General features: G+C 44.6%; 2 protein-coding genes across 5 annotated transcripts; one reads left to right on the top strand and one right to left on the bottom strand.

The window, feature by feature from the left end:
• The first annotated feature begins 574 nt into the window (after positions 1-574).
• Positions 575-2,214, top strand: LOC119364053 (60S ribosomal protein L35-2-like). The gene is made up of 4 exons (XM_037629457.1): positions 575-690; positions 777-912; positions 1,009-1,162; positions 1,957-2,214. Exons 1-4 carry the CDS (start codon positions 687-689, stop codon positions 2,029-2,031), a joined length of 369 nt encoding a protein of 122 aa, XP_037485354.1. The 5' UTR covers positions 575-686; the 3' UTR covers positions 2,032-2,214.
• A 14,218-nt stretch (positions 2,215-16,432) lies between these two features.
• Positions 16,433-22,553, bottom strand: LOC119364052 (protein DETOXIFICATION 16-like). Of its 4 annotated transcripts, none has more exons than XM_037629454.1 (10): positions 22,323-22,553; positions 21,595-21,700; positions 21,239-21,503; positions 20,584-21,128; positions 20,396-20,482; positions 20,262-20,318; positions 19,930-20,168; positions 17,229-17,347; positions 17,042-17,128; positions 16,433-16,927 (listed from the first exon to the last, which is right to left on the bottom strand). In XM_037629454.1, exons 3-10 carry the CDS (start codon positions 21,473-21,475, stop codon positions 16,868-16,870), a joined length of 1,431 nt encoding a protein of 476 aa, XP_037485351.1. In that variant the 5' UTR covers positions 21,476-21,503; positions 21,595-21,700; positions 22,323-22,553; the 3' UTR covers positions 16,433-16,867. The 4 variants fall into 4 exon arrangements, with proteins under 4 accessions (XP_037485351.1, XP_037485350.1, XP_037485352.1 ...); XM_037629453.1 differs by having other exon boundaries at positions 21,603-21,700; XM_037629455.1 differs by lacking the exon at positions 21,595-21,700.
• Between the last annotated feature and the right edge of the window lie 3,199 nt (positions 22,554-25,752).

Raw genomic sequence — 25,752 nt, 5'->3', positions numbered from 1 at the left:
TTGAAAGCAAAGTTGTGCATCTCATGAAAGCACATGCTACGTTTTTGCCTTTTGCCAAAACTAGAACAGTGCTTCTCGCGAAAAAATCACTGCCTTCCAAAGAAAAAACAAATTGTTTTCCTTAAAACGAGCAAAAACTGAAAATTCAAAAATTACCCATCTAAAACCTGAAAACGTATGCAGAAAAATAAAACAAAGCAAAATCCAAAAGAAGCGTCGAAAATACGCGATGGCGACTAGACAAATTACTTAACGCGCTCTCGAGCCTAAATAACCACCCATGTGGAAGCCTTCCAAGGGACCGTTAGTTAGTTGTTCCAATAGCCGACGCCTTAAGAGCATGATTGGTTGGATGCCAAAAGTTGGCATCAAACCAATTATGCTCTAAGTGCCGAATAGGAATCGGGCTGAAGTACTTATGGGCCTCTGAAATGCGATTTTCTTTTTCTTTTGAGGAGACGCGCGTGGGCCAATAGTTTTACGTACCACGAGTGCAGGCTCTAGGCCCAGAGGCCCAAAAGTCCATAATATCCTAGGGTTTCCTCTGTCTCAGGGGTTTCATCTTGCGCAGCGCCATATATATAACCCGCACGCACAGCCGCCCCCGTCCCTCCTCAGCGTCTCATTTTCATCCCCTCGCCCGCCGCCGCCGCCGCTCCCGCCGCTAGACCAGCTCGCCAGCAGCAATGGGTAAGACGCTAACTCTCGGTCGTCTCTGATTGATTTGGTTCTGTTGTACCCTCCGGATCTGACATTATCGTGACCAACGGCGGCAGCCCGGATCAAGGTGCACGAGCTGAGGGGGAAGAACAAGGCGGAGCTGCAGGGCCAGCTCAAGGACCTCAAGGCGGAGCTCTCCCTCCTCCGCGTCGCCAAGGTCACCGGCGGCGCCCCCAACAAGCTCTCCAAGATGTACGTGCCTCCCTGGCCTCCTCCCCTCCCCCTCATAGAGTAATCCGCGCCTAGGTTTCGGTCGTGCTCACGGGTGGTTCTTGTTTTGCGCCGCAGCAAGGTGGTGCGCACCTCGATTGCGAGGGTGCTCACGGTGATCTCGCAGAAGCAGAAGTCGGCGCTGAGGGAGGCGTACAAGAACAAGCGTCTCCCGCTCGACCTCCGCCCCAAGAAGACCCGCGCCATCCGCAGGCGTCTCACCAAGCACCAGGTGATACTTCATTCCTCCCTGTCCTTCTACTTGTGCTGCGATTCTTTACTTGGAAGCGCTCTAGTTTGTTATGGTATACTAGTTGTCAAATTATTTTCGTTAGATGCTGAGATTACTAAAATTGATGCCATTTATCTCTATATTTTGCTAAATGTTGTATTTTCTTGTGTAAGACGCCGCTTTTATGTGTATTGAATGTATTCATAGATCAACTGTGCAACAGATTAGTGACATGGCACTGTATTTCGTACTGCTTGCCTAGTTGTTCGCTGGTGGTTAGGTTTATGAAATCCTTCTAACCTGGCTGGTTGAATTAGCATTGTAAGGATTGCTGCGAATCTCTAGGTTGGAGAACGTTATTGTGTTGGCTTGATGAAAGACAGTTCGTATTTGTGAGTCTGATTGCTTGTGGGAGCTGGGATACTGATTTACTCTGTATTATGTATCGCACTTGTCTTTTTGAACCAACTTAATCATGAGTTGTAGTATTCTTTTCTGCTTGTGTCTGGTTAATGTCATGTTATGTTTAACTGCCTAAGTAGTTTCGTATCATCTTGTGTTTAACTGCCTAAGTAGTTTCTTATCATCCTGTGTTTAACTGCTGAATAGCAATCTATGCTCTCAGTAATAACAATTATTTTTTTGTCCGATTCAGTTTTTTGCCATAGTTTAATTTTCCATCTGAGGGCATGTGTTACTGTGTTACTGACTGTGCTCTGCTGTATTCTATCAGGTTAGTGCAAGTGCTTTTGATCATTTTGGTTTACTGACTCATTTTATATAATATTGTGCAGCTCTCTTTGAAGACGGAGAGGGAGAAGAAGCGCGAGAAGTACTTCCCCATGAGGAAGTATGCTATCAAGGCCTAGGTTAGGAGCACATGTTTTACCGGCCGAGTTTTGCTCAGAAGTTGCATGAATTTTATGTTCTGTGTGGACACCGCTGCTATCTAAGTACTATGTATTCGATATCCTGCATGAAATTCGAACTTATGCTTATTGACACTATGATCTACAGCTGCTTGTTTGTGTTGCAATGTGTTGGTTATTGTATGTTGTTAGTTTCCTGTTAACCTGATTGTGGAAGCGCCTTGTTGATGCTGCAGTGTGATGGTTTTCGTACGTTAAAGTTCATCTGACGAGCATCCATCGGTGGTGGATGCTTCATGTTCTGCATCAGTTATCAGATAGTGGTCTAGTTCGACATGCTCTTGTCCACCCGCTTATATATTATGCATATCTGTGTGAGGGAAGGACTACTTGAAAGTGGCATAATAACTTTTGGGAACATATTGTTTGCATATATCCCTTAACAACCTGTTTGGTAAACACTCGGGCAGGGGAATGGGAGTTTGCACAAGGGTGTTTATGAAGGGATTAGGCATGGGAAGTAGAGGTTTACATTCATTCCCTTGTTTGGCATATGATGGGAATTGGCGTGGGATAGAACTCTGCTCACGAATTAACAGGGTACCCCTGGGAAGAAATCGGTGGGAATTGGCTTCCTCAACTCCCAGTCCCTTTACCACTTAAACTCCCATTCCCTCTAATCAAACAGTGGACTTTTAATCTCCTTACCCTCAACTCCCATTCTCCATCTCTGTGTAGTGACAAGCGGCTAATTATCTGTGCAAAACTAATTTCCTACCTCTGAAATGCATGAGTTTGAACTTCAGATTGGACTTTCATCTTCTGCCTGCTGTTTCTTTTCTTGAGAACTTTCAAACATGGTTGAATTTTCAACATATATATATATATCATTTTGAAAGCTCCTAAAAACCTTGAGAAAAATATGAGCATGGTAAAAACTCTTGAAACCCATAAGGAAGTTTAGAGAACGATGGTATGCCCTAAAATACGTCGTTTTGCCTGAGGTGAACAGTGAATTCGTTAATAAAGAAATAAAAAAGATCTGGACTTTTTTGTGATTCAGGAATATTCCATTCCCTATTTTCTTGAGCGCTTACCATCCCCATTCTCTATCTTTACTTTTTAATAATGCCGTCTACGTTGAGGCAAGATGAGCTCTCAAACACAAACTTTGGGTCTTTGAAATAGTTTACTGTTCACGTACTGTTTCGATCGATTTTGCATTTTTTGCCATGAGCTCCTCAGATATAGCGATGAAAACGGTGCGGAAATGGACAGAATTGGGTGCTACAATATTTGTTTTCATATTTCTTTGCAGAAGCGAAAATGAATATAGAAACCCCGAAAATAAATACGAAAGACACAGAGCGGACACGAAAACAGAAGTGTGTTGACCGGAACTTAAAACCCCCTTGAATCATAGAAAAATACACACAAAAACAATCAAATTTAATGAATTCTTGAATGGCTACAAAATAATATGGTTGCATTAGCAACTTAGAACTCTCCCAATGTATTGGTGTTAAAGTGGGGTGCTAAGTGCATTAAAATGCTTAACAACTAATGTCCCCAATGCATTGGTGCTTAGCTTTTGTAGCTAAGCCTTCTCTATTTAATTGTTTAGTAATAAAACTCCTTCGTGTATTGCCTAGGTTCACGTGCTTAGTATTGGTTTTTATTGGGGTCACCATAATGCTCTCTCTCTTCTTTAATTGCTTTGCCACATCATATTTCTGCCTATGTGGCACCCTTAGCACCTGTACACCGTGGAGTACTGGGAAGGGCCTTAGCATAGTATTGTAGTAGTAGTACTGGACAATTCCATATAGGGTCTAGTTGAGTAAATGTGTTAAGTTGGTCCTCAAATGATTTATTCTGCTCATTGTGTCATTGTGTGCTGTTTGGTTGTTGGGCTACAAAGCATTCACATGCCGTAGAAACCAAAATTCCATATTCACGTCTGTTCCACCGGAAAACACGACTTCGTTTTTTCTATTTCCATATAAAAAGTTCCATTTCCATTTCTGTTTTACAAATTTCCGTTTTCATTTTCATATTTCCTCTCCATTTCCATTTTTCCTCCGGAAAAGCGGAAACTTTTCACTCCATTTTCATCCCTACGCTGAAGTTTGGCGCATCTTTCACCTATTTTTCCTTTCGTATTTTTTAAAATTTATTATTCACCATGCAGACGAGCCTGAGCACTGAATTGAATATCCGCTAAATACTAACTTTATAAAGATGCCGAGACTCAGCGAGTGACACCAGTTTAAAGAGTGTTGTTTTGAAATGCCAAAATTGATAAGGCCTTTGTGAATAAGGGCACGTTCTCCACAAGCCAGCTTCACGGCTCCATGGAAGAAGCCATCCAGAACGCTGCAACTCCTACAAGCCTGCTTCGTGCCTGACTAGTGTATTTTTATGGAGCAGCGGAAGGCCAGCTCTTAAAAGAATGCAAGAAGAAGTTGATCCAATTTACGCGAGAATGTTTTTCCGAAGCGATGCCTTCGTACCGTTTCGATCATAAAAAGCTGAACGGACTTGCATTTTGTCTAACTCATTGTGCACAACTCAAATCTTCACCACACATCGTCATGCACATCACATCAGCTGGTGCACGTGGTGTCGCATCGGCATGTGCACTATCTCTTCTCTCTTCTCTCTCCCAAACAAACCCATCCCTTTTGTTTCACCTTCCAAATTTAAATCATTTACATCTTTTAAACTAATATTTTGATTTCATAATTTTTTACATATTTGAACTCCTGTCAGAAGGACCTTTAGAACAAGATCTTGGATATATTTTGACTAGTTTAAAATTTTCAATAACATATTTCACTCATTTCAATAACATATTTCACCCTTTTCAAAAACATATTTCACTCTTCTCAAAACCATATTTCACTCATTTCACTTGTTTTGATAACATTATTCACTCATTTCACTTGTTTCAATAGCATATTTAACACATTTCACTCGTTTCAATAATAGATTTCAGTCATTTCAAAAAATTGATTTCATCTTATTTTACTCATTTCACTCGTTTTCAATAACAGATTTCACTCATTTCAAAAACTGATTCACTAATTCAGTAATGTCAATAACCGATTTCACTCGTTTTAATAATAAATTTCATTCCTTTCACTCGTTTCAATAACAAATTTCATTCATTTCACTTGTTTCAATAACAGATTTTCACTCATTTAAAAATTCAAAGTAGTTGAAATATATTCAATGTTAGTCTTATTCTAAAGGTCTCTGCGTCATGATTATACATAATAATTTGTTTTGAAATCGGAATATTGGTTTAAAAGATATAAATGATTTAAGTTAGAAAAGGTGAAATAAAAGGGATGGATTTGTTTGGGAGAGAGAATAGAGAAGAGAGAGAGTGGATATGCAGATGTGACAACATGTGTACTGCCTAATGTAATGTGCATGACGATGTGTGGAGCAGATTTGAGTTGTGCGCGCAATCGGTTAGGCATAGCCATATTCGCGAGTGAACGCATGCACACAGTCACACCCCGTGCCTCTCCTCTCTGCCGCTAACCCTAGCAGCCGCCAACCCCGCCGCTAGCCGGCTTGCCGCCGCGTCGCTCCCTGCCCCTCGCATCTCCGCCATGTCCACCTAGACGACAACAGTACACCTATCCCCAACACCTCAACCCCACCATCTCCGGCAGTAGGACGCCTTGCACCCGGTGGCTCCAGCACCCCGACGCCATCCTTGCCCCTTCCCCTAGCTCAAGGTGACCTGCCCCTTCCCCTACCTCTCTTTGTTTTCTGCTGACTGAGAGAAGCTGCTCGCTGCTGCCGAACGCATCACTACTCCCGTTGGAAGCTGGTGCTGACTGGCTTCTCAAGAAGCCGGCTATTTCGAGAAGCTGAAGAGGGGGCCTAAATCTGCAAGGTTATCGCGATAATTTATCCGCAAATAATTTATCTTCCAACTTTGTTACAACACTGTGTAGTGTGATATATGGGCAGGAAACCAAGTGGAACTTCCCACTTCATTTGTTCTTGTATCAGCATATCTGCATGTATGAAGGCAGCTCTGGGCAGCCACCTCCTCTCTCCCATCTCCATATGCTTTGATTGGTTTGAGGAATTTCTAATAAATAAAATTGAAACTTGAGAGTTTTCATTTAGATTTTAGGTATGATTTGTTTTTACTTGTTTTGTGTGTCTATGGAATGGTCCAGATCCAACTAGAATGACTGAAACCGGAAGAGAAGAGGTAGCAAAAATAAGCTCTAATGCCCAACCAAACAACATAGGAGTATGTTGTATGGAACATCTCTGGTTCACCAAACACACATCCCAATTGATCTTTACATCTGCTGGAGTCGCCAGTTTGGATCTTTGATAAAGACCCCCTTTCCCCTCCCTTGCGTCGTCCTCCCGAGGGTGACTCAAGGGCGACCCGCCTCTCCCCCCTCCCCCTCCCCTTCGATCCTTTCCCTCGTCGCCGCCGGAGATAGGCGTCAGGTCCCCCGCGCGGTCGCCGATGAGGGGGGCGGCGAGGCCCTCGGTTGCGACGCCGCTCGAGCTTGGACCTAGGGTTTGAGACATTGGCCTCTATGGTGTGGGCGGCATCGCTGTGGCGGCGAGCGACGTGCTCAGTGCTGTGGGCCGCTTCCCCTCGGTCGCGTGGCCGGCGAGGTGGCGGTGGACGCGGGCGTCGCGTGGAGAGCTCCTCGCGGCCTTTCCTCTCTAGATTTGAAGACGACGCCTTCATGGTGTGGCCTCCTCCTAGTCAGTCTGGCCGGATCAGGTGGCTGGCTGCGGCGGCCACGACATCGGCGGTGCTCCGAGCATTGTTTCCTTCTTGAAGGCGACTTCGAGGTCCAGCTTCCTCCCCCTCGTCCTTTCCCTGCACCCGGGTGAAAACCCACAACCTTGGTTGGGCGGTGGCGGTGCCATGGCTCCATCACCTTCTTGAAGGGTCCGCCTTGGGTCTGCAGGGAGGTGGGTAGGCTGCAGTGTGTTTTGGGCGTTCTGGTGGCGGCAGTTCTCTCTTTAGTGGCGACGCTTTGCCGTGGTGGCCGATTCCTCTTCAAGATGTCGTGCCCTCCTTACCACGTGCTCCAGTCTGTCCGGTGAGTCGACGCCCTCGGCCTGGGCGAGAGGGGATAGTGGTCCCCTCCACAGCGACTTGGACGTGTCGGTGGATGAGGGATGATATCCTTGGTGAGGTCTGACTCTCATGGTGACTGTGTTGCTCAAATCTTTGGTGGATGAGGGATGGTATCCTTGGCGAGGTCTGATGTCTACTATGCAACTTTATTCTTGTAGACACGTGTTGGGCCTCGAAGGTTTTGTAGGACAATACCAATTTTCCCTCAATCAATCCGTGGGAGGTGTAGGATGAAGATGGTCTCTCTCAAACGACCCTGCAATCAAATACAAGAAATCTCTTTTGTCCCCAACACACCCAATGCAATGGCAATTTGTATAGGTGCACTAGTTCGGCGAAGAGATGATGATACAAGTGTAATATGGATGGTAGAAATATATTTTTATAATCTGAACAAATAAAAACAACAAGGTAGCAAATAGTAAACGGGCACAAAAACGGTATTGCAATGCTTGAAAATGAGGCCTAGGGTCCGTACTTTCGCTAGTGCAGTCTCTCAACAATGCTAATTTAATTGGATCATATAACCACCCCTCAACGTGCAACGAAGAATCACTCCAAAGTTCCTATCTAGTGGAGAACATACAAAGAAATCGTTTGTAGGGTACGAAACTACCTCGAAGCTATTCTTTCCGATCGATCTATCCAAGAGTTTGTACTAACATAACACCAAATAATTTCAGATTCATAATACTCAATCAAACACAAAGAACCTCAAAGAGTGCCCCAAGATTTCTACCGGAGAAACAAAAGACGAGAACGTGCATCAACCCCTATGCATAGATTACCCCAATGTCACCGCGGGAATCCGGGAGTTGAATGCTAAAACACATATCAAGTGAATCAATATGATACCCCATTGTCACCACGAGTATTCATATGCAAGACATATATCAAGTACTGCTCTCAAATCGATAAAGTATTCAATCCGATGACAACGAATCTCAAAGGGAAAAACTCAAATCATCACAACAAGATAGAGAGGGGAAAACACCATATGATCCGACTATATTAACAAAGTCCGTAATACATCAAGATCGTGACATCTCAAGAACACGAAAGAGAGAGATTGAACACATATCTACTGGTACAAACCCTCAACCCCGAGGGTGGAGTACTCCCTCCTCATCGTGGTGGCCGCCGGGATGATGAAGATGGCCACCGGAGATGATTCCCCCTTAGGCAGAGTGCCGGAACGGGGTCTAGATTTGTTTTCGGTGGCTACAGAGCCTTGCGTTGACGGAACTTCTGATCTAGGTTAACCCCAGCGGTTTTTGGAATATTTGTGAATTTATAGGGTAAAGAGGGGGTGCGGGAGGCCATCGAGGTGGGCACAACCCACCTGGGCGCGCCTGGGCCCCCAGGCGCGCCCTGGTGGGTTGTGCCCCCCTCGGGGCACCCCCGAGATGCTGCTTTGGCCCATTGGTGGTCTTCTGGTCCATAAAAAATCCGCAAAAAGTTTCGCGGTATTTGGACTCCATTTGATATTGATTACTTGCGATGTAAAAGATAATCAAAAAACAGCAACTGGCACTGGGCACTGGTCAATAGGTTAGTCCCAAAAAATGATATAAAGTTGCTATAAAATGATTGTAAAACATCCAAGAATAATAAAATAACAACATGAATACTTCATAAATTATAGATACGTTGGAGACGTATCAACATCCCCAAGCTTAATTCCTACTCGTCCTCGAGTAGGTAAATGATAAAAGAAATAATTTATGAAGTGTTAATGCTAGCAAAGTGCATAAGTTTGATCAATGATAATTTCAATCACTTTTCCTAGCATCATAACAACAATTCTTTCTCATAAAATTTCTCATGTTAAAGTAGCAACCAATTCACATGTTAAGGTTCAAACAATGAATTTTCTTGAAACTCAACAACCTATGTTCTCAGTCACCAAGCAACTGTAATTCAACTTATTCAACAGAGTTTAAGTAAGAGCTCCACATACTCAACCATCATATAGTCTTCTATGATTGCTAACACTCACCGCATACACATGAGCAAAACGTTTCAACCGGACACATAGAAAGATAGGGGCTTATCATTTTGCCTCCTAACGTATTCACCTAAAGGGTGACGTCAACAATAATAACTCATGCTACCCATATCCAACTGGATATATATGTGCCTAGATCTTTCCTCACCACATGATGCTTGCCAAAAGAGAAAAATAAAAAGGAATAGGGAGAAAAACTTTGACTCTTTGCATAAAAGTAAATACTAAAAAGTAAAAGATAGGCCCTTCGCAGAGGGAAGCAGAGGTTGCCATGCGCTTATTTGTTTGTATACTCAACCCCTTAGTACAAAAGAACGTCACGTTATATCGCCCCTTATGATAGCAACCTTTGTTATGCAGTCTATCATTTTTTTTCTTTGCCATCACAAGTTCGTACAACGCTCAATTTTCTCTTACACTAAATGATCTAACACTTTTAGAAGCAATTTTTATTGACTTATTGCACCGATGACAACTTACTTGAAGGATCTTATTCAATCCCTAGGTAGGTATGGTGGACTCTTGAAAATAAGATTCGGGTTTAAGGGTTTTTGGATGCACAAGTAGTATCTCTACTTGGTGCAGAATTTTTGGCTAGCAAGATGGGGGGCAAGCATCACATGTTGAAGGAACTATGATAATATAACTTCTATGTGAATATGAACAAACATAAATCATTACGTTGTCTTCCTTGTCCAACGCCAACAATTTTGGCATATAATATTTTGATGGGTGGTCACAATCACAAAATATTTCCAGGATAGTATATTTGCATGTGAAAGCTCTCTTCCTTCTACTAATTATTCATGAATTGCTTGTATGACCAATATTGTGATTGTCAAGCTTCAAAAGATTTCACTTTCTAAACCCAATGTGAAGCTACCACTAGGCATGATATAATTTCAAATTCATGATTTTCAATTTATTCAACAATTTACTCATAGGATATAAGTGAAGCACAAGAGTAAACGACAAGCTACTCCAAAAAGATATAGGTGAAGATCATGCGAGTAGTTAAGTAAATGGGTAGCTAATTGATGTCTCTCTCTTATTAACAACTTTCAGATCTAAGAATTTTATTAACACAACAAGCAAAACAAAACAAAATGACATTCCAAGAATAGCACAACTCATGTGAAGAAGCAAAAAATTTAGGCTCAACCGATACTAACCGATAATTGTTGAAGAAGAAAGGTGGGATGCTTACCGGGGCATTCCCAAGCTTAGATGCTTGAGACTTCTTGAAATATTATTTTGGGGTGTCTTGGGCATCCCCAAACTTTAGCTTTTGTGTCTCCTTAATTCCTTTTATATCATGGTTTCCTTAAATCTTAAAAACTTTATCCACACAAAACTTAACAAGAACTCGTGAGATAAGTTAGTATAATAAAGAGCAAACCATTTCACTTTGGTACTGTCAAAGACAAGATTCATAATTGTTTCCACACAATGCCTATTGTAGCATATTATTTCTACAATTTATATTGAGCAATATATGAAGGAAATATGCCCTAGAGGCAATAGTAAAGTTATTATTTATTTCCTTATTTCATGATAAATGTTTATTATTCATGCTAGAATTGTATTAACCGGAAACTTAGTACATGTGTGAATACATAGACAAAACAAAGTGTCCCTAGTATGCCTCTACTTGACTAGCTCGTTTATCAAAGATGGTTATGTTTCCTAACCATAGACATGTGTTGTCATTTGATGAACGGGATCACATCATTAGGAGAATGATGTGATGGACAAGACCCATTCGTTAGCTTAGCATTATGATCGTTACAGTTTCATTGCTATTGCTTTCTTCATGACTTATACATGTTCCTCAGACTATGAGATTATGCAACTCCCGAATACAGGAGGAGCACCTTGTGTGCTATCAAACGTCACAACATAACTGGGTGATTATAAAGATGCTCTATAGGTGTCTCCGATGGTGTTTGTTGAGTTGGCATAGATCGAGATTAGGATTTGTCACTCTGTGTATCGGAGAGGTATCTCTGGGCCCTCTCGGTAATGCACATCACTATAAGCCTTGCAAGCATTGTGACTAATGAGTTAGTTGCGGGATGATGCATTACGGAACAAGTAAAGAGACTTGCCGGTAACGAGATTGAACTAGGTATGAGGATACCGACGATCGAATCTCGGGCAAGTAACATAGCGATGCCAAAGGAACAACGTATGTTGTTATGCGGTTTGACCAATAAAGATCTTCGTAGAATTTGTAGGAGCCAATATGAGCATCCAAGTTCCGCTATTGGTTATTGACCGGAGATGAGTCTCGGTCATGTCTACATAGTTCTTGAACCCGTAGGGTCCGCACGCTTAACGTTCTGTGATGATTTGTATTATGAATTATGTGATTTGACATGACGAGGAGTCTTGAAATGGTCGATACGTAAAGATCGATATATTGGAAGGCTATATTCGGACATCGGAAAGGTCCCGAGTGATTCGGGTATTTTTCGGAGTACCGGAGAGTTACGGGAATTCGTATTGGGCCTTAATGGGCCATACGAGAAAGGAGAGAAAGGCCTCAAGGGTGGTCGCGCCCCTTCCCCATGGACTGGTCCGAATTGGATTAGGGAAAGGGGACGCCCCCTTCCTTCCTTCTCCTTCTCCCTTCCCTTTTTCCTATTCCATGTGGGAGGTTGAATCCTACGAGGACTAGGGAGTCCTAGTAGGACTCCACACTTTGGGCGCGCCCTATGAGGGCCGGCCTCCTCCTCCCTCCATCCTTTATATATGTGGCCAAAGGGCACCCCATAGAGACACAAGTTGATCATTGATCTCTTAGCTGTGTACGGTGCCCCCTACCACCATAATTCACCTCGGTCATATCGTCGAGTGCTTAGGCGAAGCCTACACCGGTAGCGTCATCATCACCGTCATCACACCGTCGTGCTGACGAAGCTCTCCCTCGACACTCTACTAGATCGTGAGTTCGTGGGACGTCACTGAGCTGAATGTGTGCAGATCGCGGAGGTGCCGTACATTCGGTACTAGGATCGGTCGATCGTAAAGACGTACGACTACATCAACCGCGTTGTCATAACGCTTCCGCTTACAGTCTATGAGGGTACGTGGACAACACTCTCCCCTCTCATTGCTATGCATCACCATGATCTTCCGTGTGCGTAGGAATTTTTTAAAATTACTACGTTCCCCAACAATATAAGCCATAGAAACTAGAAACAAGCAAACTATGCATTGACAATCTATCAAAAAACAGAACAGTCTGTAGTAATCTGTACTCAAACCATACTTCTGCTACTCGAAAAATTCTGAAAAAATATGCAAACGTAGGGAATTTGTATATCTATCGCCTGTAAAAATTATATCAAAAGCACATTCTAGTGAATTTTAGAAATTTCTGGACTGAGCGCAAAAGTTTCTGTTTTTGGACAGAATCAAGTCAACTATCATCCACACTATCCTAAAGCTTTACTTGGCACTTTATTGAAACAAAAGCAATAAAACATGATCACTACAGTAGCATAATCATGTGAACACACAAAAACATTAGGTAAAAGTGTTGGGTTGTCTCCCAACAAGCGCTTTTCTTTAATGCCTTTTAGCTAGGCATGATGATTTCAATGATGCTCGCATAAAAGATAAGAATTGAAGCATAAAGAGAGCATCATGAAACACATGGCAAGCACATTTAAGCCTAACCCACTTCCTATGCATAGAGATTTTGTGAACAAACAATCTAAGGGAGCAAGAATCAACTAGCATAGGAAGGCAAAACAAGCATAACTTTAATACTTTCAACATATAGAGAGGAAACTTGATATTATTGCAATTCCTACAAGCATAAGTTCCTCCCTCATAATAATTTTCAGTAGCATCATAAAGAAATTCAACAATATAACCATCACATAAAGCATTCTTTTCATGACACAAAAGCATAGAAAACTTATTACACTCCACATAAGCAAATTTCTTCTCATCAATAGTAGTGGGAGAAAACTCAACAAAATAACTATCATGAGAGTGAAAATTAAAATCATGAGGACAAGTTTCATGGTTATCATTATTCTTTATAGCATACATGTCATCACCATAATCATCATAGATAGCAACTTTGTTATCATAGTCAATTGAAGCCTCATCCAAAATGGTGGATTCGTCACTAAATAAAGTCATGGCCTCTCCAAATTCACTTTCATCATTATAATCATCATAAATAGGAGGCATGGAATCATTATAACAAATTTGCACATCAAAAGTTGGGGGACTAAAAATATCATCTTCATCAAACATAGCATCCCCAAGCTTGTAGCTTTGCATATCACTAGCATCATGGATATTCAAATAATTTATACTAACAACATTGCAATCATGCTCATCATTCAAATATTTTGTGCCAAAAATTTTATTGACTTCTTCTTCTAACAATTGACCACAATTTTTCGAACCATCATTTTCAAGAAAGATATTATAAAGATGATCAATAATATGATGCAACCTCAATTCCATTTTTTATGCAGTTTTCTTTTATGAACCAAACTAGTGATAAAACAAGAAACTAAAAGATTCAATTGCAAGATCAAAAGATATACCTTCAAGCACTCACCTCCCCGGCAACGGCGCTAGGAAAGAGCTTTGTTTACGGGATGTGAGTGCCGCTTACCTAACCTCCCCGGCAACGGCGCCAGAAAAGAGCTTGATGTCTACTACGCAACTTTATTCTTGTAAACACATGTTGGGCCTCCAAACGCAGAGTTTTGTAAGACAGTAGCAATTTTTCCTCAAGTGGATGACCTAAGGTTTATCAATCCGTGGGAGATGCAGGATGAAGACGATCTCTCTCAAACGACCCTGCAATCAAATACAAGAAATCTCTTGTGTCCCCAACACACCCAATACAATGGCAATTTGTATAGGTGCACTAGTTCGGCGAAGAGATGATGATACAAGTGTAATATGAACGGTAGAAATATATTTTTATAATCTGAATAAATAAAAACAACAAGGTAGCAAATAGTAAACGGGCACAAAAACGGTATTGCAATGCTTGAAAATGAGGCCTAGGGTCCGTACTTTCGCTAGTGCAGTCTCTCAACAATGCTAATTTAATTGGATCATATAACCACCCCTCAACGTGCAACGAAGAATCACTCCAAAGTTCCTATCTAGTGGAGAACATACAAAGAAATCGTTTGTAGGGTACGAAACTACCTCGAAGCTATTCTTTCCGATCGATCTATCCAAGAGTTTGTACTAACATAACACCAAATAATTTCAGATTCATAATACTCAATCAAACACAAAGAACCTCAAAGAGTGCCCCAAGATTTCTACCGGAGAAACAAAAGACGAGAACGTGCATCAACCCCTATGCATAGATTACCCCAATGTCACCGCGGGAATCCGGGAGTTGAATGCTAAAACACATATCAAGTGAATCAATATGATACCCCATTGTCACCACGAGTATTCATATGCAAGACATATATCAAGTACTGCTCTCAAATCGATAAAGTATTCAATCCGATAACAACGAATCTCAAAGGGAAAAACTCAAATCATCACAACAAGATAGAGAGGGGAAAACATCATATGATCCGACTATATTAACAAAGTCCGTAATACATCAAGATCGTGACATCTCAAGAACACGAAAGAGAGAGATTGAACACATATCTACTGGTACAAACCCTCAACCCCGAGGGTGGAGTACTCCCTCCTCATCGTGGTGGCCGCCGGGATGATGAAGATGGCCACCGGAGATGATTCCCCCTTAGGCAGAGTGCCGGAACGGGGTCTAGATTTGTTTTCGGTGGCTACAGAGTCTTGCGGTGGCGGAACTTCTGATCTAGGTTAACCCCGAGGGTTTTTGAAATATTTGTGAATTATAGGGTAAAGAGGGGGCGCTGGAGGCCACCGAGGTGGGCACAACCCACCCGGGCGCGCCTGGGCCCTCAGGCGCGCCCTGGTGGGTTGTGCCCCCCTCGGGGCACCCCCTAGGTGCTGCTCTGGCCCATTGGTGGTCTTCTGGTCCATAAAAAATCCATAAAAAGTTTTGCGGTGTTTGAACTCCGTTTGATATTGATTTCCTGCGATGTAAAAACAAGCAAAAAACAGCAACTGACACTGGGCACTGGGTCAATAGGTTAATCAAAAAAATGATGTAAATTTGCTATACATCCAAGAATGATAAAATAACAATACGAATACTTCATAAATTATAGATACGTTGGAGACGTATCAAGGTCTGGCTTTCATGGTGACTGCGTTGCTCAAATCTTCGCAGTGTCTTCCTAGGGCGCTCCCGTTCAGTGGCTAGTGTCTTCGGCGTGGTTCTTGATGTGGGCTACAGCTTGTGTCTTTGACGGCCTGTTTGGTGTGGTGGTCGCGCTCGATGCCTCTCTCTTCCTGCTTGCTCTAGAGGGAGCAAGTCCCACTTCACCGTTGTTGTGTCGTTGGCGACCTCATTTCCTGTGGCGTGACCCCATCAAGCCCCCTGTTAGGTCCCAAGTTGTAGCCTTTTTTCTTTAGCCGTAGCTTTTTAGCGTCCTTCACCACCATGCATCTGCTGCTATGGGATTGCATTCTTGTTTCCTTTTCATTTTGTTGTTGTTTGTTGTACTTTGATGTAATCATGGCCGGTTGCTGGCTTTGATAATTCAAAGTCGGGCGAGGTTCAAGTCTTTCCTCGGGCTCGGCTTGCGCCTTTCCTCTAAAAATCTTTACATTTGTTCAACTAGGCCAACCTCACCGAGGATCTTCGATATGATGCAAGCTGGAGCTGGAGCTACGCAAGCAACCAAACAAGCATATATGTGCTTGGGTGCCTTTGCTGCTACGTGTGATGGTCCTGCATTCGTCTGCTTGATGATTCAACTAAATTTAGGGATGTTGACTTTTGGGATCATCAGGAGATAGTTTTAGATCATTTAGCTTCTGCGGAGGCAACGAGCCAGATCAAGAGGCTTTTGGAGTTAGAGGCAGCCCTGAGTATATTAGGGTGCAGGGTGCGGAGGCTCGCCGGAGAAGGTCAGCCGGTTGCTAGAGCCATGTGTTGACGGGAGACGGCAATGGACAGGTCGACGAGCGATGGTGACAACGGGAAACGCGGGGGCGGTTCTGGCGGTGAATAGAATAGGAGCTCCGGAGCACGAAGAAAACATCCGGCAACCCTGGTGTTTCGATCCGGCCATTGGTTGGTTGTCCGTTCGTCAGCAACAAATTTTACCTATTCTAGACAATTTTTTTTTACCTTGGTACACACACCGAAGTACACACGTAATCACTGTAAATGACAAACAGTGACTGCATCCTTGCATTTCAGTTTTTCCACATCAGCAACCAAGACAAAACTATCTAATAATTTGTAATCAAGAAATTAATAATCTACTAAATTCTCAAAAAGAAAATGTTGCATCCATACTGCGAATTTTCTAGTACACACCACATTTTACTTTATTCCCTTATCATCGTATCAAGTGCCATGCTTTTTGCCTGTGAAAACATCCCATCGCCATCTCACGTCTCCTACAAAAATCACCAAAACAGATCCCTCGTTGGGTGACGCTTCCTTCCAGGAAGCGCCACGGCCATGCTGGTGACATGGAGACGGAGCGGTAACCAAATTCCTGACGAATTCCTTATCTCATTTGCCCAGCTAGCGTACTGGTCCTGGCCAAGAGCAATTCTGCATCTTTGTCCCATGCTCATGTCGTCATGTCATGAGGCAGGGACGAACTGAAGACTCTGTCCTTTGCCTTGAGAGCCTACACAAGAGAAATGCAAGATGATGAGCCATACATTATAAGAACTCGAGACGCCGAGAAGCCGACGAAACAAAGCGTGTGCGTGGTACAAGTTTTGGTTTGAAATTTTCCTACCTCTTTATCCCAGTTGGTGCACATGGTAATGGCCAGCAGCAACATCATCTGCACGACTAGTCCGCAGATTATTCCGAACCACAGCCCCTGAAGTTCAGACATATAGGTTTAGAGAGGTTTCTTTAAATGAGAAATGCTACAAGTGAAGCTGGAACTTTCTGTAAGGCATGGGTGGTAAAATCAGTACCATTCCGCCAAGATGGTAGACAAAGGCAAAGCATAGCGCCGCCGGGATGCCGACAAGGTAGTATGCACTGAGGTTGACACAAGCACCGATCTTCTGCAAGCCACAGCCCCTAACAACACCTGGAATGTATATCAAGTACCCCACGTTGCAATCAGTACATCTTTAGAGTAACCTTCACCGAGATGCTACATATTGATGTTCACCGAAATGATGCCTCACAAGAAGATGGACTAAAGTTGAACGATATTCAGGAACTAGTCTTCAACTACTAGGGACTAGAAGAACGCCCGTGCGTTGCAACGGGGCCACATTAACTTTAAGAGTTCAATATTAATCATGTTAATAATACATTTAATATTCTCATACATATCAAGTGACACTGGCGACCTTTTTTGTCAATTTAGCAACGGGCTCAGTTGCAACGGGCTCTTTATACATATCAGACAACTCGCTACTACTTAAACTATAACTATGGCTACCAATATTTTTTTGTCAATTTAGCTCAGCAATAGTGCCTAGCTTAATAGACTGCTTTGCATTCACCCCCTCAGAAGACAGAGAGAACCAACTCAACATGTCAGAAGATTAACAGAAATTTCATTTGTATGGCATGAACATATAGCAGGAGCACCAACACATAGATCAGCAGAGAGCAGAGCACAGCATGCACACACTCGGGCCATCTATATCATACACACACAGCAACGCACACACGCATCACGCTGGCATACACATACAGAAAAGCAGGCACACACGCATCATGCGCATTGGCCGGTGCGACGCACGCAGAGCAAGTACGTACGCACGGAGAGCAAGCTAGCAAGCACGCACGCGTCCAACCCCGCCGCTGCATGCGCTGGCAGAAGGTCAGGCAGCAAGGGAGACTGCACATTGAAGCTGTCCATGCAAGGCTGGAGGTGCTGGGCCGGCGACGGCGGTGTCGGGACGACGCTTGATTCGTTGCCGGTGGCGTGGAGCTTGGGGCGGCAACGCGGCGATAGCTAGTGCTCGGGGATGGGGGTTTGGGGCAGGGGCAGTCGACCCGATGGCTGGCGAAGTTAACGGGCTCGGACGGCTGGAAATTCGGCGGGTGGCGGCGGCACAGCGCAAGGATGGGACAGGCGGAAAACCTAGCGGGCGTTCAACTACCAATACCCACGCCTTTTTTAGGGGAATTGCTTGTGAAAATAACGTGCGATGATGACTTAGCGAGCGGATCCCCTTAAAAAAGACATAGCGAGCAGATTCCCTTAAAACTGGTAGGAATGGATACGATTGATGACGTTGATAAATAGTGGTGAATGTTGGCCTAATTTACTATCATCATGCATGAAAATGAATCATCAAGAAAAAGAATACTTCCTATTACTACACTCATAGGAAGCTTTCTAATCTCTACTACCAAACAGTTTCTGCCCAAACAAGGAAGGAAAGTTATGGACGTGATTCGGAAGGAAACAAACGTTATGAAGATTAATTAATTTAGATTTGATCTTTAGAAATTGATTGTGATTGATTCTTTTACATAAAGACATTACTAAATAATTTGCGTCAGTATGGAAACGAATCATCAAGAAAAAGAATACTTCCTATTACTACACTCATAGGAAGCTTCCTAATCTCTGCTATCAAACAGTTTCTGCCCAAACAAGGAAGGAAAGTTATGGACGTGATTCGGAAGGAAACAAACGTTATAAAGATTAATTAATTTAGATTTGATCTTTAGAGATTGATTCTTTTACATAAAGACATTACTAAATAATTTGCGTCAGTATGGAAAGTTCTGATCCGTTCAGTTTTTTTCGTTGTGTGAGAGGATGAAGTGAAAATAAACCGATGAAGTGGGGGAGGCAACGAAAAAAATCTACGACGGTTAACCTACGAAAAAAAACCGGACGAAAGTGGTGGGACGAAAAAAAACCTGGAAGCGAGACTACCAACTGCTCCATTAGAAGTAGAGATTATTAGAGAATTAGAGATTAGAGATAGAGATTAGAGATTATTTGTTTCCTGAAAATCTATTATTTGTTTCCTAAAGCAAATTGCATTAATGAGAGAGATCCGTTGATTTGGCTAAGGTAGGAAAGAATCTATTATTTGTTTGCTAAAGCAAATTGCATTAATGGGAGAGATTCGTTGATTTGGCTAAGGTAGGAAAGAATCTATTATTTGTTTCCTAAAAAAAATTGCATTAATGAGAGAGATCCGTTGATTTGGCTAAGGTAGGAAAGAATCTATTATTTGTTTCCTAAAGCAAATTGCATTAATGGGAGAGATCCGTTGATTTGGCTAAGGTAGGAAAGAATCTATTACTTGTTTCCTAAAGCAAATTGTATTAATGAGAGAGATTCGTTGATTTGGCCAAGGTAGGAAAGTTAGATCTGTGATCCTTTGTCATTAGGAAAGTGTTGAAAATAAACCGTACCGGACTACCAACTCCTCCATTAGGTTTTTTTCGCTGGTTAATTTTCGTAGGTTTTTCTTTGCTGGATTGTCTTGGGTGCGATCGGAGGTTAGGCCCTGGAGTGTGTGGGGCGGGTGGGGGCTTCGGTACACGATTTTTTCGGTTCGTGACGGCTCGGTGTGAGGTGGGACGAGGTATCAAAAAAAATCATGGGAGGTGGGACGAAAAAAACCTGGAAGCGAGACTACCAACTGCTCCATTAGGAGTAGAGATTTGCGTCGTATATATTTAATTTACCTGAAAGAACACATTGCAGATCGTCGAAAACGATGGACACGGAGAGAATAGGCATCATCCTTGCAATGTACTCCACCACTTCCTTCTCGTTGCTGTAGGCATACCCCCATAGATTGCGCACCGAAATCATAATAAGTCCTAGCGACACACCCGTTGCGAGACCCAGAACCATAATCACACGAGTAGCCAGACGGGCAGCTTCCGGTCGCCCAGCACCAAGCTCGTTTGAGACACGGGTACTACAATCACAAGATACACGATTTCATTGCCACAATGACTTGTAGTACAGGCATGGCAAAAGGTTATGAGTCTGTGTTGTTGAGTAGTAGTACCTTATGGCTGCCCCAAGCCCGAAGGGGATCATGAATGCCAACGAACCTGTGTTTAAGCTGCAAGAAGTTCGACATTTCCCGTCAGAAAGGGGCACAAAGAATGTGAAACACTCCATGAAAATTCTGCAACTCACCTGATGGACAGTACCGATGCCTCGAGCTTAGGATTTGGGAGAAGTCCGGAGAGAAGCACCAGCAGCTCAAACGACCACCACTCTAAGCTGTGTACATGCAGGATCAGATTAAGTCAGAAGATGGACCATGAAAAAGGTCTACCTGCAATGCAAATAATCTGAGGGGAGGGGCACAAACTAAAACTCACCAAACCATGAGCGCAGATGGCACGGCGAGCTTCATGAAGCTGACGATGCCGCGGAACGCCTCCCTTGAGACCCCTGTCCATGTGCTCTTGCAGGATGGAGAGAGCCTGATGTGGAGAGCCAGGATTGACACATTGGCCAGGTACGAGATGGCGTTGGCCAGGGCAGCGCCCTTGTTGCCCAGCCCAAGCTTGTACACCAGCAACCAGCACACGAGCACGTGGCTCAGTGCCGTGACGCCGGAGCTCGCCATCACCGGGAGGACGATGTTCTGCGTCTGGAGGAACCGGACGTGGCACTGCAGCGGCCCGTAGACGAACAGTGCCGGAATCATCCACCGGATGTAGCTCCCCGCCCCCATGGCGATCTCCGGGTCCTGGCCGAAGAGCAGGAGGATCTGCCCGGTGTAGGCCCAGACCACTGCAACCACAGCGCTCACCAGAGTGAGCACAAGGATGGCCCTCTGCTTGTAGATGCCGAGCAGGTAGTACTGTTTTGCCCCGAAGGCTTGCCCACAAAGTGTGTCCAAGCTGCTCGCCATGCCAGCCTAATAAGATGATCATGAACAGATACGAGAAAGAACATTCAGGCTGATGTTAGTTGTTCATTCAGGAGGATCAAAAACATGCAGGAGATGAATTGACATAACATATATACCAACAAGCTGAAGCCGGTGACACCGGCAAAGGAGGTGGCGATGGAGGCACTCGAGAGAGCGAGCTCACCGAGATGGCCGACGAACATGACCGAGATCATCTGCACGACGTTCTGCAGCAGGCATCCGGCGATGAGAGGCCCGGCCAGGTACAGCTGCTTCTTGACCTCAGTCACCACCAAGCTCTCTTTTGGCCCTCCTGTCTTGTCAACAAGGGGCTCCTCCATGGTTGGCGACATACTTGAAATCTCACGCTCTTGTTCTGACCTGTGAAGAAGGTGGTACTGTAGGTTTTAGCAAGTGAAGTGAGGGTATATTTATCATGTTTGGGGAAGAATATATTATACGTAGTACGTACTAATCAACCTCATCAGTATTGTATAAGCCTGCAGTCGATGACAAATTCAGGAAGGAAACCAAGGGGAAACAGAAGCACTCGCTTGGCAGCCAAGTTGAAGGTGCCCCTGAACCAGTCAATTTCAGCGCGCTTGAGTCAAGTGGAGTAAAGAATCTTTGTGAGAGAAAGGAGGCAGCTTGGCAGCCAAGCTCAAGACATCTGACATAATAAACTATCTCACGAGCAAAGATTGAAGGGGACAATCAACAGCACATGCTCAATCGGCGCGTTTGCACTATTATACTCAAAAGGTTGGAAAGCTACAAGCGTAGATGATCTCATAGGTAACGAAATCAATCACGGCCGGAGCTGGAGCCGCTCTCGTCGTCAGGGTCATGTGTCATTATCTGACCCCTGACGTGCTACGGCCTGCTTCACGACGCACACATAAAAGGGAATTTCCTAAGATGCAGACATGCAGTGTCATCAGTATCAGTTAACCACCCACCCCATGGTTTATTCATACGAGATTCAGAATGGGTTCCTGAATTTCGAGTTAAGCGGAACAGGTTTTCTGGCACCCCTCTCTCTCATAAGCTCGTTGTTTTTTCATAAATCAGGCATGGGCAACAGCAAATTTGGAAGAAATCGACACAAAGAGCGAACTCATGAGACATCCAAGAGAAAATTCTGGCAAACCTCTGCGATGGAGCAAAAAGATCAGGGAAGGGCGTGGACTAGAACCGTACCGCGGGCGCTGCGGCAGCGGCTCAGGCGGCCCCGGGGACGAAGGCCCCAAGAAGAAGAAGTTGTCCCCGGCCGAGGCGGCGGCCACCGCGCACGACGGAGGCGGCTACGGGGTTGATGGAGTGGTGTCCTATTGGGCCCATTACGGAGCGGGTGCATCGCAACTCCAAGACTTTTGTACGCCTCGGGTCCGTCCGCACTCCGCAGCCTGATGAGTTTCAAATAGAACAGAGATGAATACAAACTGTAGCCATCGTTTTTCCAAGGCGAAAACTGGCGCATATATTGCAGGTGAGTTTTCGTTGTCTTATTTGTGTGTGACATAGACACGCACAAACACGTGGACGCCGTCACCCGAATAGCTCACACAATGCCCGCTAAATATCGGAGTCGTGGAGTTTCAAGATTGATAAAGTTTTCACAGCTACTCCCTCCGTTCCAAACGTCTTACATTATGGGACGAAGGAAATACTAGATTGCATATTGCCTCTCATCGGAACATTCCGTTTTAACAAGGCACATGAACGTCAAACATAGGGTTTGATTCCTGAGATTATGGTATAACTAGTCTCGTAATCATCGAATCACATGTTGGATATCTTGTTGGTGAGATTGACACATGCAGCCTGCAACAAAATCGTAGTGCAAACATTTTAAACAACAAGATGATAAAATATGTTAGCAAAGGTACAAACTAAATGTAGAAATACAAAATGTTTACTGCTTAACATTGATTTTTTCAATTACCAAATCGCGCAGCAAGAGCTTAAACATTAAAAAACACTACATTCTACACCTACCGTCCTCTTTTGAGAAGGAAGATCTCGGAGGGGTATGAATAAAAACGGAACTAATTCACACGCGACGAATAGTCCGCACTTCTACTGAACGACAACCGGTCTAGCGATGTGCTGCTATCTTTTGCATGCATGGACGGCTTGATTCAATCATCGTGCACGAATCGTGTGCACAATGTCGTCCGCGTAGCACTGCTCGAATAAAAAACACACATTCATTGTCCTAGATACTAGTAGTGTTACATGTTTTCTTGTCATGTTGAATGCATCTGGATACGAGCTAAGGGCATCTCCAACCCTGACCCGCAAACCGGACATCGTATCCGTCCGCGGACGCGGGGGGAGGGGGGGGGGGGCAGTCTGTGGACACGGATGCGGGAGATGACCATCCAAAGCTACCCGCATATATTTCAAGTCAAGTTTGGACAAACCAGATGAATTACATGCAAACCGGATGATTTTCATATAAAACTAACGAAAACATTTACACTTCAGACATATTTTAACTAAACTATACAGACTAGGCTAAACCTAGTCTAATGCCGGCCGAGGCGGATCTCCACTCCCACGATGTGTCTTCCCTATGTCGGGTAGCCCGCTCATTGGACTGCCATGGGCCCGAATGGATATGCTTCAATGGGAGGGGAATAGTGGTCTCCGCCTCCACGAAGCACGGATCATGGTTGCTTTTCGGGCGGGGGAAGACGACCGCCGGTCTACGCCCTCCCTCACTGGGCAAGTCACCGGCTCTGTAACCGGGCGACGCGTTGGCGGTGGCCTTCGTGGGACCCAAGAGCCGGCGGGCTCCCATGATCTACTTTTCCTCGTTGTTCGCGGTGGCCGAGGACGTGCCGACCTCCGCAGACATGACTTCTTTCCCCACATGACTCACACATTGCCACCATTGCTCGCGACGAAGTTGCCAAGAGACTGCGTTCGCCAGCCTGGACGGGCGAGAAGGGCTGGTGATGGCACTGGATCCGGAGGGTTTGTGGACAAGCCAACCTATATAGGGTTGGCTCGTTGGGAAACCTAGACCGCTGCAACGTCAGAGAGCTCCTACTCGTCGGAGGCCATGGCAGGTGTTGTACAAGGAGGAGATGGAGAGCGGAGGTGAGGTGTGTTTATAGCCCGACGCCCGGACACATTTATATAGCAGGCGGATGCGAGGAGCCAGCCGAAGAGGTGTTTAATGCCAGCTGACACAGGGACAGACATGTGGAGCTCGGGGCGCAGAGTAGGTTCCTCGGCACACGCGCTGGTTTAACTGAGGTAGGTGGGCCGACGAGCCACTTCTATGTTGGCTCTAGTGAGTGGTCGTGTCCGCTCTGGGCTATCATGAATGCGGGCAGCTGACTTCAGGCCGAAATGCGCACGGGCGCGAGAAAGGTTTTTTCGGTGGGCCAGGGCAGTCAGAAGCGGGCATAGTAGCTGTCCGGACGCCCGCACCCCCAGTTTGTTTTTGATTTGCGGGAAAAACACGTCCGGACCGGTCGGCGGATCGATAAATTTCCGTGTTGGATGGCAAAACACGTCTAAACCACATAGTCCGGATGGTCCGAGGAGCGGCATTTAATTACGGCAATGAGCTAATTGTAGTTGCTAGCCTCAGTAAGGTGAACTAGCAACTTGACTCACCACACTAAAAACATACCAAAGCTACAATCAATTAATATGGGCGTAGTCTAGTATAGATGGGCCTTTTTTTCTTGGTTAGTCTTCCTGCTCGTCTTTAAGCAAGCCCTCACCAACACTTTTTGATATTTGAGAAGAGATCAGATACTAGTGTTCTTTTCCCAAGGGGGTCTAGTTTTAGGGCAAGTAGGCTTGTTGAGATGCACGCAACTACCTTCTTCATCTTACCATTTTGCATTTGAGTATTTATGCAATTACTTATTGTCTCATTGTGATTGCTTCTTACACTACATTTGTGCTTCATAGTTAACTTTCAAACATTTCATATCATAGTTTTGATTTGTTACACCCCCCTTAAAAGTTTGCACCAATATTAAAGTTAATTAAAAGTGTAACCTCGTACATTTAGGATCAACTAACTCTAGTCCGTACTTTCCCAATGCATCAAATAAGAGATCAGAACAATCTAATATTTTTGATTGAAAGGCCATCTTCTAATCTTGGTTTCAATCTTTCTGAAGACATTAGGGCATCTTCAAGGCGGACGCGATTTCTTCCGCAAACCAGAGACAAACGTGGGGGAGGTTTGCAGGAGTCCGGACCGATCCCAAGCCTGTTTTCTGACCGCCCTGCCCCACCAAATACCCCTCCCCCTCCCGCGCGCACTCCCGCCTAGCGCCAGGAGCCCGCATTCATGCCGCTGTAGAGCGCACCGCTGAACATTGTAGACGGCTCAGGGAGGACGCGACCTCTCACTGCCTCCACCATTGAAGCGGCGCGTCGGCCGAGGGCGCCGCCCGCGACGCGCCTCCGGTGTCCGCGCCTGTTCAACGCCATAGACACGTGACTAGATGGGATAGCACACATATCTACAGCGCCCGTTGAATGTCGCTGCCCGTCCGTCTGCCGCCATTAAGCAGGCTCGCCGGCAAGAGAAACCCACTCCGGCGCCGCGCATTGACGCACTCGGATGCCTGGCCTCACTGGAATCCGCTATATA

This window comes from Triticum dicoccoides, chromosome 2B (assembly GCF_002162155.2).
Source record: "Triticum dicoccoides isolate Atlit2015 ecotype Zavitan chromosome 2B, WEW_v2.0, whole genome shotgun sequence".
Lineage (NCBI taxonomy): Eukaryota > Viridiplantae > Streptophyta > Magnoliopsida > Poales > Poaceae > Triticum > Triticum dicoccoides.
This window is presented reverse-complemented; position numbering and strand designations above follow the sequence as displayed.